The 11,526-nt window shown below is 37.8% G+C and overlaps 4 protein-coding genes across 4 annotated transcripts; 2 read left to right on the forward strand and 2 right to left on the reverse strand.

The window, feature by feature from the left end:
* Positions 1-1,146: 1,146 nt before the first annotated feature.
* Positions 1,147-1,810, reverse strand: KVR01_005181 (uncharacterized protein). Its single transcript, XM_044793725.1, has one exon. It carries the CDS (start codon positions 1,720-1,722, stop codon positions 1,396-1,398), a length of 327 nt encoding a protein of 108 aa, XP_044645626.1. The 5' UTR covers positions 1,723-1,810; the 3' UTR covers positions 1,147-1,395.
* Positions 1,811-6,817: 5,007 nt separating this feature from the next.
* On the forward strand, positions 6,818-8,166 carry KVR01_005626 (uncharacterized protein). The gene is made up of 2 exons (XM_044793835.1): positions 6,818-7,112; positions 7,213-8,166. Exons 1-2 carry the CDS (start codon positions 7,082-7,084, stop codon positions 7,920-7,922), a joined length of 741 nt encoding a protein of 246 aa, XP_044646071.1. The 5' UTR covers positions 6,818-7,081; the 3' UTR covers positions 7,923-8,166.
* A 1,005-nt stretch (positions 8,167-9,171) lies between these two features.
* Positions 9,172-9,906, reverse strand: KVR01_005227 (uncharacterized protein; the record flags this gene model as incomplete). Its single annotated transcript, XM_044786845.1, has 1 exon — positions 9,172-9,906. The coding sequence occupies one exon, from the start codon at positions 9,904-9,906 to the stop codon at positions 9,172-9,174; it is 735 nt and encodes a 244-aa protein (XP_044645672.1).
* A 569-nt stretch (positions 9,907-10,475) lies between these two features.
* KVR01_005480 (uncharacterized protein) lies at positions 10,476-11,408 on the forward strand (the record flags this gene model as incomplete). The annotated part of the gene is made up of 2 exons (XM_044783014.1): positions 10,476-10,704; positions 10,876-11,408. The coding sequence occupies 2 exons, from the start codon at positions 10,476-10,478 to the stop codon at positions 11,406-11,408; spliced, it is 762 nt and encodes a 253-aa protein (XP_044645925.1).
* Between the last annotated feature and the right edge of the window lie 118 nt (positions 11,409-11,526).

An 11,526-nucleotide genomic window follows, 5' to 3' on the forward strand; every position in this document is an offset into this window, starting at 1 on the left:
GGAACACCGTCTCTTCCGAAGCAAGCCACTTACCGGCGCGACCAGTGTCCAGTCCAGCACCGCCCGGCCTAGTCCGCGGCGTGACAATTCCGAAAATGGCCCGGAACATGCGGGTTGACAACATCTGCCCGAGTCCGAACTCGCGTTGGCAGCATCAGATCGCTTGCACGGGTTTCCGCCATCCCATCAATCGGAATCCCGCTGTCATTCGGGCACGCATTGAGCTGCTCAGTGCCTCCCGCGAGACCGCGGACCAGGCCTGCCGCAGATATGCTCCCGCTAGTCAGGGACAGGTACCCTTTTGCATTTTCTAGAACTTCGGAACTCGCAGAATTTGAGTTTCCCGCTTTCTAACTACACATGATATTGGCCCGAACACCCCGATTGCCTAGGTAATTTGAAGGAATCTGGGAGATGCTCGAGTAAGGTTTGTACCACTACACCTGCCCCTGCCTTGGGGGCCAACTCCATCTAAAGCTGAGAAAGCAGTCTAATTATCACATACATAGTTATATCAATGACCTACACAACCTCCACGGCCATGGTGACTACCCTTTCAGCTCCTATGACACCTGTATTCACTCGGCCAGCGCTGTACACGTCTTTTGCTTTTCCTAAGTAGCTAGCAGAGGAATTTGATAATTTGAGGGAGTTGCATACTTAGACAAATGTAATTATATGGACACAATTCCGACAAGATGCTTGTAGAAAAATATTTAATACTACCTAAGTACGTAACGTGCTGCAATCTTCAAATGTTGATAGGCGAAGTGATGGCAAACCTTACAATCGAGTTACCAAAAATCTGGCGAAACTTATGCGCAGGGTCTCATATCCCATGTCAATTATAACCAAAGGCGATTGCACCTATAAAGGCTTTTGCATATTAATTTTGGCGTAAGCTGGGGGGAACAAAGGCCACTATCACGGTACCCACCGGCCGTCACGGCCCACCCGACATAAACGCTGCGGCTTTGCCAGCGGCTCGCAGCTCTTAGACCTTGTCCTCCTTGTGCAACAGTGAATTCACAAACTTGAACAATCTACCCGTTGTGACAGAAACCAGCTACTGGGCTTGCATTGAACATTGGAAACGTGTGGATTTATGTGAAGCAAGTAACGGTATTGTATTAAAGGAGTGTCTCCAAAGATTTCTATGATCCTATGTGTATGATCAAATCAAGGCGACTTCATCGCCCGGCTCTACCTCCCATCTAGTCTTTCATCTCTCATCTTAAGCGTGAGATCGCAACGTCTATAGTCAGAATGGATAGCCTCCAAGCAGGCAAATGTGAAGTGAAGCCTCACAGTCCAGAAAAGGTGGTTCCTCCAGAATCGAATAGCCCCTCAGATCCCCGCCACCTCTGCCAACACTAGGGTGAAAGCGCCTGGAGTTTAAAGGTACTGACAGGTAGCATAGGTCTGCTCCTGAGGAGGTCCGATGGGAACATCCTGGGCGCTGCCGTACAGAACGGTGTCCGAGCCGTCGACGCCGTAGCTGTGGCAGACGGTGTTGCCGGAGGAGTAGGCGGAGATACGGGTGAAGGAGAGATCGCTGGAGATCAAGGTGTAGGAGCCGTCAATGGGGACATGGGCTGTGAATGTGTTCTCGGCGGCAGCCCAGAACTCGAGCTGGACAGTGTCGGTCCGGGCGGCCTTGTTGGAGGGGGCAGCAGCGGCGAGGCCGGCGAAGAGGGTAGCGGCGGCAGTGAAGAACTTCATTTTGAACTGTTGATAGGTCTTTTGAGTCTAAATGTTTGAAAGACTTGTGGTGAAGTAGTAGAGACTATTATTGAGCGATGGGGAGTTGTTGTGGTGGATGATGCTATCAGAGTATGCTTGACATGGAGGATATACCGTCCCTTTTTATATCTTTTTGGACGTGATATTGTTCGGATGAAGACTTTGGTAATCTTGAGGCTTCTGTACTCTGGTGTCCAGCCTCCACGTTGCGTCGGCCGCTCGGGCTCACGCGACCGGGCTGTGACCAACTTGGTGCAACGCGCCTATTAGCATCCGTGAAATCTGTAGATCTGCAAAAGCCGATATCAGCTGGCGAGGCTGAGTTCCTGCAGTGTGAATATACGTGGGCTAAAGGCCAGTCAGACAAAGAATCAAGAATCAAGTAGCGTGGGATCAGCCCCGATCAGTGGCACGATTCGAATACGATGATAAGCTTGGACAACTCAGAGCTTCGGCGAAATAGTGAGGACGTAAACCCCGGGTCACTCAGTCTTACTAGAAGCGGTGACCAGTCACATAAAGAGCAATTCAATTGGTTCTCTAAGAACAGAGGTCTGCTGTCCAAGGTCGACGACATCTGGAGACACAGCATGCTCTCCAAGCCACGAATCCATGGCATACAAGTGAGCCTAAGCGACACGAACATTTCGCAGGCCACCCACCCTATGAAGGTTACAAGTGAGGTTCCGTGGTGGGAGAGAGACATCGACTACTAGACAAGTCGAATAAGCTTATTTCGCGGTTGTTGGTCCACTCGGCTTGGCCGGGCACATGTCGACGCAATACGAATGGGTAAGGTAAGCGCAGGCAGTCATATGATTTGTGGATGGTGCAAGTAGAAAAGCCAGCGCATTGCCGGCCGTGGCTTGTCGTGAAGGAGCGGTGGCTGCTGCGGGATGGTCAGACAGCTGGTACAAGGATTTAGGGTTGAAGTTGTTTGTCTGGTGGTGAAGCGGAGTACGGCAGGAAGGCAGCGGCAGGGCACCCATTACCCCAGCTGGCCCGCATTTAGACCAGATTGGTGTAAGATGATTGGGCGGTCCGGGGCTGGCTGCCCGCAAGGGCGGACTGCTGTCTCGGAAAAACGAGAATTGGCCCCCCCCCTGCAAAATACCCCCTATTCCTTGGCTAAACCAAAACTTTACTAGCAGAATAAAAAACCTAATATTTTTACTAAAACACCTATATTAACCTTATTAATATTAGTAATAAATTATTTTTATTATTTAATTAAATAAAAATAATACCATACTAGTTTTATATAGTTAATTTAAACTTAGCTTATAAAAATATATATAATTTACTTACCTTAATATAAAATAATATTAGCCTAGCTAATATTATAAATAATATATTTTAACTAACCTATTAAGCCCAAACTATTTAATATTTATTATATAAAATTTATTTAAAAAGTTAAATTATATAATTTATTAATAAAAATATTATACTATTTAAATAATTATATACTTAAAAGCTAATTATTAAAGCAATTAAGGCCTAGCAAATTACTTAAAAGCGCTTATAAATATTTTTAAAAATTACTTAAAATAAGGCTATTATAGTAAATTAAGTAATTTAAAGGGCATAAAAGAATATTATTAAAGTTAATAATAATAAAAATATATCTAATAATAAAAAAAAAAGGCTTTAAAAGGTACTAATAATAAGAACCTTTTTATTAATAAGGTGGAATTTTTAATAAATAATAATAGCAATAATATTAAGTATTTTAAAAGTTGCTTAATTAACCCTTTAATATAAATATATTTAAGTAAATTAGCTTTAATTTTATTTATTAAAATTTATAGCCTAAAAGCTAATATTACTTTTATTATATAATTTAAAAAATAAATTATTATATTAGGGAAAAAAAATAAAAATTAAGGGATTTAAGGCTTTTTATTAAATTATATTAATTTATTTAAGGATTTAATTAAAAGAAAATATAAAAACTATTTAAATATAATTATTAAGCTAAAAGACATTTTTATTAAAGCTAATTGGCTTATAGGCTAAAAGTTTTTAATTTTATAATTAAAAACTATAAAAAATATTAATAAGAGGATTAAAGTATTTAATTATAATAATATTATAAATATACTTTTTAAATTTTAAAAATTTTTTTTTTAGTTTTATATAACTATAAAATTATATTACTAATATAAAATTGCAAATACCTATATTATAAAATAATTACTTAATTAAATACCTATTAGTTAAAGTTTTTTAGCTATTATTAGCTATTTAGCAAATAGCTATTTTAAAAAATAGTTTACTAACAATTAAATAAATAGCAAACCTAAATATACTTAATAAAACCTAAATCTTAAAACTTTTAATTTATATTAATAATTATTAAATAAAAGGTTAAAATAAAAATAAAAGCAAACCTTATATAAAAAAATATAAGCAACTAATAAAAATATAATTATATTCCTTAAATAATTATTATAAGGCTAATTATTATTATTAAATAAAAGGAATTTTTATAATAATAGTATTTTATTAGGCAAAATAATATATATATTAACTTATTTAATAAAAATTTAAGAAATTAATTTAATATAATTATAATAAATAATATTATAATTAAATACCTATTAAAAGTCCTTTTAATTACTAAATAGCTTAAATAAAGCCTAATAAAAAAGCCTAATAATAATAGAATTAGCCTTATTTTTTAAAAAAATAGTAAAAATAAAAATAAAAAAAAATAATATTAATATAATTATTAATTTATTATTTAATATTAACTTATTTAAAATTAAATATAACTAAATAGCTTTAATAAAGCTACTATTATTATTACTACTATTAGCTTTTTTATAAATTTAATAGGCCCCTATTATTATTAATAATAATAATAATAGTACTTAAAAGCCCATTATAAAAGTAAAAGCTGCTAATTATTTTTTTATTATTATTACTATAAGTAAAGAAAAATAAAATAATTTTATATTAAAAGTTTATTATAAAAGCATTTTAAAAATATTTTAAAAATTTATTAAAAAGGGCTTAATTTAAGCAATTTATAAAAGTTATAAAACATAAAGGGCTTAACCTTTATAGGCTTTATAAAAAAAAAAATATTTAATTTAATAAATATAATTTAAAGGCCATTTTATTAATTAAAATATTAATTAAGCTATATTTAAAAAAAAAAAAAACTTTACTAGTTTTTTTAATAGTAATAATAATAAAAAAAACTTACTATTATAATAGGGGCTATTAAATAACCACCTAATAAATTACTAAATAAATATTAAAAATATATATTTTATAAAGCCTATAAAGGTTGCCTAATTAATTAATTAACTTTATTTAATATTAGGCCTTATAATTAAATTAATTATTTAATAAAAGGGTTAAAAGCTTATTAAAATAGTTTTTTATATTTAATAAGGTAAAGGAGTTATATAATAAGTTTTAAAAACTTTTAAACAAAAAATAGTAATTAGGCATATAAAAAATATAATTAGTAATAAAAAGTAGTTAAAAAAAAATTAATTATTTTAAGTAAATAAAATAAATTAAATGTTTAATATTAGGTAATTAATTAATTAAATAAATTTACCTATAATTAATTTATTTGTTTTAATTTTAATTACTAACCTAACTATTTAACTTATAAATAATACTTTTCCACCTATATAATTATATTTAATTAAAACTTTATTAATTTTAATTTTTATAACTTTTAATTAGTATTATTATATTTGCCTTATTTTATACTTTTTTAATATTTATATATAATAAAAATATTTTAAATGGCTTTAGTTTTAAACTTAATTTTTAAATATAAAAGAATAAAAATTAAATAAAATTTTATTTAAATTATAATTTAATAATTTATATTAGTATTAATAATATAAATAGCGCTTTAAATTATTAAAATATACTTTAATAAAATTAAAATTAAAAAGTATAAAAATAAATATTTATATTTTATACCTTTTATATTTATTACCTTAATTATTTTTATATTATAATATTATAAAGTATTATTTATTATAAAAATTAACTTTAGGCCTAAATATAAGTTTATTTTAATAAAATACTTTTATTAGCTATTATAAAAGTACTTTTTATTATATAATTTTATATATTATAATAATAAATAAGCTATTAAATATAATTATAAAAAATATAAAAGCAAGCCTTTTATTTAAAAGATTTTTAACTTATAAAATATATTTAATAAATGCCCAATCTATCCTTTTATACTATTTTATTTATTAAAACTAAATTTATTAATAAAAATAAATATCTTTATTATATACTTAACTAGTATATTTATTAAAGGTAATAATTATAAAGCTTTTATTATATTAGTAAACTAATATATATATTTATTTATTACTTTATATATAAGCTTTAAGGGTATTATTTATTATTTTATAATAATATTAATTTAAAATTACTTAATAAAAAGTATTATATTTTATTAAAATATAAGTTTAGCTTATTAAATAAAAGATTTTTAGCTTCTAGCCTATATAACCTATATATTAGTTAAGCTTTATAAATTTATTATAAAAAAATAAACTAATAAACCTTTAAAGCCTATTATTTTAGCTTAATTATATTTAATAATAATAGTAATAATATACTTAAGGTAATTATATAAGTAGTAGCAACCTTTTAATAATATTTTTAAATTATAATATAACTAACTTAAAACTTGGCTTATAGCTATTTATTTAATAGGGATAAGTTAAAATATAAATAAAACTTTAATTATTAGAATTTATAACTTAATAGGTAATAGCTTGCTATTATTAGCCTTTTTTTTTTCCTTTTTTAAGGTATAAATAGTATTAAGTATAATATTTTATTAAAAATGTTGGGTTTTTTGCCCTATTAGTAAAGTTTTGGTTTAGCTAAGAAATAGGGGGCATTTTGTAGGGGGGGGGCCAACTCTCATTTTTCCGAGATAGTGCCAAGACGATATGCCGGTTCAGGCAGCCTCTATAGGTGGCAGGGTGGCTGTTACAGGGCTGGGGTCTCACGTTGTGTTCTGTGTGTGCAGCTGCCACCAAACCTAACCCAAACTTAGGTTTGCTGTTAATGCGGACGCGCAACGTCAACCCCACTGGTGCCTGCTATCTAGCTTGGTTCCCTACCTACATGTAAGTAAGTACTTAGGAAAGTACCCAGCGTATGCCCATCCCATCTCGCAATTAGTTTGCCTTGGATCGACCACCTGCGCTACTAACCTCTCTGCCCTGAACATTCAAAGGCTGAGGCTACAGCTGGATCTCACATCAGGTCAGACCTGGCAGAAACGCATCAGGTGCTTTTTGGCGTCAAACCCCGCAATCTCAGCCTCACCAACATGGCCGAGGGAAAATGCTGGACCATCTTGGGTAAGCCCATCCCTCAGCTCACTGCACAGCAGAACGCCACGGACCACCGCCAGTGCCCGCCGAAGTGCTCTTTGGCCCGTTCTCTGACCCACTCGCGCAGAGAACAACCCCGACGTGATGAACGCCCTCAAAAAGAAGCTCGGCCTATCGGACGAACTGGAGTTCTACGACGTCTACTCGCTCGACGACCCTGAGCTCCTGTTCTACATCCCCAGGCCAGCCCACGCCCTGCTCGTCATCATCCCCCTCACCAAGCCCTGGGACGATGAGCGCAAGGCCGAGGACGCGGTCTTGGAGGACTACACCGGCTCGGGCGACAAGGAAGCTGTCATCTGGTTCAAGCAGACCATCGGCAACGCCTGTGGCTCGATCGGGCTCCTGCACTCGGTCATCAATGGCCCTGCGAAGAACCACATCCTCCCAGGCAGCGATCTGGAGAAGATCCGGCGTGACGCCATCCCCCTGGGCATGAAAGACCGCGCCCAGATGCTCTACGACAACGAGGCCTTTGAGGCAGCCCACAAATCGGTCGTTCATATTGGCGACACCGCTGCGCCCCCGCTCGACAATAAACGCCATGCCGGCCAGCACTTTGTCAGCTTCGTCAAGGAGGGCGGGCGCCTCTGGGAGCTGGAGGGGGGCAGGAAAGGTCCCATCGACAGGGGTGCCCTTGCCGAGGACGAGGACGTGCTGAGCCCCAGGGCTATCGAGCTGGGTATTAACAGGGTCATCAAGCTAGTCCAGGCCGCGGGCGTGGATAACCTCCGGTTCAGTGTCACGGCTCTCGCTCCCAGGCCCATACGAGGCTGAGCCTACGCAGGCTTCCCCCCCCCCCTTGCATTCAGTCGGTGTCGGCTTGGTGCGCCAGTCGCTGTTGATGCTCCCGGCTATTCAGCCGTCAGCACACATTTTAGCTTGTGAACTTCTTGGCACTTTTCTCTTCCCGTTTAAAGAATCGACTACTAAGTAGCTAGTTGCGGCGAATGGCCATAGATCTGGATCTAGTGTGTGTGGTTTCGCTTCTATTCTATATATATTTAAGGATATATATAGCACCTTTATATAGTAGTAAGTACTTAAGACTTAGCGCTTAGAAAGAATATAATACTAATAATAATAGTTATAATATAATAAATACTTATAGCCTTAGCTTTATAATATATAAATAAGGTTAAGGGGTATTATTTTAATAATAATATTAATTAGAATTATAAATAGAAGTAGTTTATAATTTAGTTATTATAAAAGAGTTATATAATAAAACTAAGTCTAAAAATAATTACTATATAAATAAATTATATTAAGAGAAGCTTAACTAAAAATTATCCTTTTAAATATATATATATACCTTATAATAAGATCTTTATTAAATAAGCTTATAAAGTTAATATTATAGTTCTTATTTAAGTATATAGTTATTAACTTTAAAAGAATTTAAAATAAAGAAATAATTTATAATATATTATCTTTAAGACTTTTATAATAAAGTATTAAAACTCTTAGAGAGAGTTTTAAAAGTAATTTATAAAAAGATAAAAGGAGGGTATAATAAGCTTATCCTTTTTTAAGTTTATATTTTTATTATTAATAACTATTAACTTCTTAATAGTATAAAAAAGTATAATAAAAATAAAGGAAAGAGTGGATTTAAAGTTTCTCTTTAAAAGGATTATAAGGATATATATAAAGCCGTTAAAGACTTTATGTGTAAGCTTTGGAGGGAAGAAACGAGTGGTTATATAGTATAAAGGAAAAATACAGTGTGGCCGAAGCCCTGGATCCAGTGTGTTTTTCTATTCTGGTACATGCCAAGTACTATGCTATTCCCTGTCTGATACCGCTAGCTACTTACTCATCAGGTTCGCATGTCTCGTACTCTACTTCCTTGCCGTGATATTGACATACTCACATTGAAAAACGCTGCAATTATGTTTCTTTGAAAAAACTCAGTCTATTTTTTCTAGTATGCACTCCTTACCTGACTTGACAAGGGAAATGTGGGACACAGCCCAAATACAACCCATAACAACCTAGGCCGTTGCGTTGGCTCCGATATGGCTTACGACAATGCCCCTAATGACCTCGCCGATCGTTTAGAACTTGAAGGACTGACACCATGTCTGTCTCTCAAAACCGCTGGGTCGCTGACAGACCGATGGCGTTGCGTGAGAGTGCACCGTCGGGGTGGTTGAGGCATAGACAGAGGCTGAGCATCGCTACTACTCTGTACCCGGCCTCTCTGATCAGGCGGTGGCGGGCCAGAAGTAATATACTGGCGCCCTGGAGGCCCAGCTGCGAGGGCTGCCGCTACAGTCATGTGAAGAACGGTCCCAAGAGGATCTGCCAACATATTTCTGCGGATGACCTTGGGCTGGTCGACTTCCTTGCCTTTAGACTTGTCAACGCTAACAAAGTCATCATCGACTGAAGCTTCGGCCCGTGTGGCAGGTTTGACCGCAAGAGGGCTTGATGCAGAGCTACTATCCTGTCTACGCGGACGGCGACCGGACTCTGCGTAAGGGTTTCTGATGTACTCTTCTGAGTCCGCAGAGACATTAGAGACCTGAGTATGTACGCTTAACCTCGAGGTCATATGGCTTGACATTACTCGGTTGTTCTGTGGTCTACTCGCCGCGATGACCTGGTGGAGCGCAACAGCGGCTCCAAGGTCGTCTGCATTCTCGCGAAGGGCCGTGGTTTCTTCTTGACCGCGAGTTGCCGGGGCGATAACCGTCCACTTCAACTGTCGATTTTTGGGCTTCCGCTGTTTCTTGCGCCAAAAGAAGTCCCACATTGTTATTGTCTTCTCCCGGTGGTGAGCCCACCTTGGATGGCTTCGAAACACTGTGAATCAGGATTCCACAGCAACCTTGGAAAAGAAAGCGAGCCTGCAGCAAGATCAAATCCACTGCAGATACGCTAGCTCAGACAACTCGACAGGATAGACTTTCTGGACTGACTATTTTAGCACATACTTTTTATATTGACATACCGCTGGATCATGATAATGGTATTGTCCTGTATCCTTAACAATGTGGTTTGTTCTATCACAAGAATTACGAACGAAAGAATCAACCGCCACGTTCGAGACCTTCTTTCGGGCTCGGGACCTCGGGAGACATGATTATTGACGAGAGCTACGAGGCGTTCTAGAACAACAGATTCAAAGGCATTGAGCCGCACATGCGACTTTATTCCAGGCGTCATTATACTGACTGCCGCCCCTTTGTACTGAGGCATCCCGTGCCGTCCCTCCGAAAACATATAAATACGGAAATTCCATTCTTATTGTTAATCAAAGTTGAAGCAAGTATCCTGGAGATCTACCATCAACCACCAAATACCTGATTCTTATTCTTCGACATGTGCCTGACCGCGGGGAACGAATCGAAAAGGCGGTACGAAGATATCTCGCGACCCTCCAGGCCTGTGGCCCCGGTCTACAAAGCTGACAGGTACGAAAACCCCAGAAGGGCGCCTGTGGTTCCCCCTAATCCACGGGCGAGAAAGATGAGCGAAAAGCAGGTGAAGGAAGCACTCCGCGACGCAGAGAAGATTGCATCAAACAGGAGGGATAAGCTCTTCGCTACAAGTGACAAACACGCGGACGGAATCCGCGAGCTTGCCCTTGCGAAGGCCAGGCAGAACAAGGCTCGGGAGCCTGCTCCGCCACCACCTCCTCCTCGTCCTGCGGCTCAACACCAGGCCTCGTTTGCGTTCTCGGATATTTCGTCGGACTCGGAATCACACCAAAGCGCAGAAGTAGCCCCTCTGATTATCAAGAAGGATACTCCGCCGCCGCCTCAGAAGCATCAGCGCGCCGTGAAGCCAGCGGAGCTCGGCAATACCGTCTCGATCCGGAGGACTCATAACCCACCAGCGGTGGACGAGAGGAACATTCACCCGGCACTTCGGAGCTCTGGGAAGGTTTTTGGCCAGGATGATATCCAACCAGCATCCAGGACCGCTTTCAAGCCCAGAGATCTGCGCCGTCCCCAGCCTGGACCGCAGACTTCTACCAGGCAAGTTGAGCAGTCTCGCGTACACTCATCTCTGAAGACTACTGAGGCCCTGGAGCTTCGGACTTCGCTCCACCCAGCTTTCAGAAATTTGCCGGATGACGAAGCCCACCCTCGCCACCACGTGTCAGGTTCGAGAAAGCACGCCGTCGAGAGGGAGGTGCATACCTATCTTGGGAAGCCTCATAATTACGCCGACTCGCCCCGGGAAGCCGAGGTCTCGCCGCTCAACGTAACACACAAGCTCCCCTATGCGGCCTCACACAGAAGAAGGTAAAATGAAGAATGCGAGCGTGAAGAAAAAAGAATCCCACTGGTGGTTGTCTACCACAATTGTCTCCTTTGTCATATTCCGGGCGGGACAAAGCGAGGGAAGTTTCTGTGAAGCTTCACTC

The sequence above is a fragment of the Diaporthe batatas genome (genome assembly GCF_019321695.1).
Source record: "Diaporthe batatas strain CRI 302-4 chromosome Unknown Contig00005, whole genome shotgun sequence".
Taxonomy (NCBI): Eukaryota; Fungi; Ascomycota; class Sordariomycetes; order Diaporthales; family Diaporthaceae; genus Diaporthe; species Diaporthe batatas.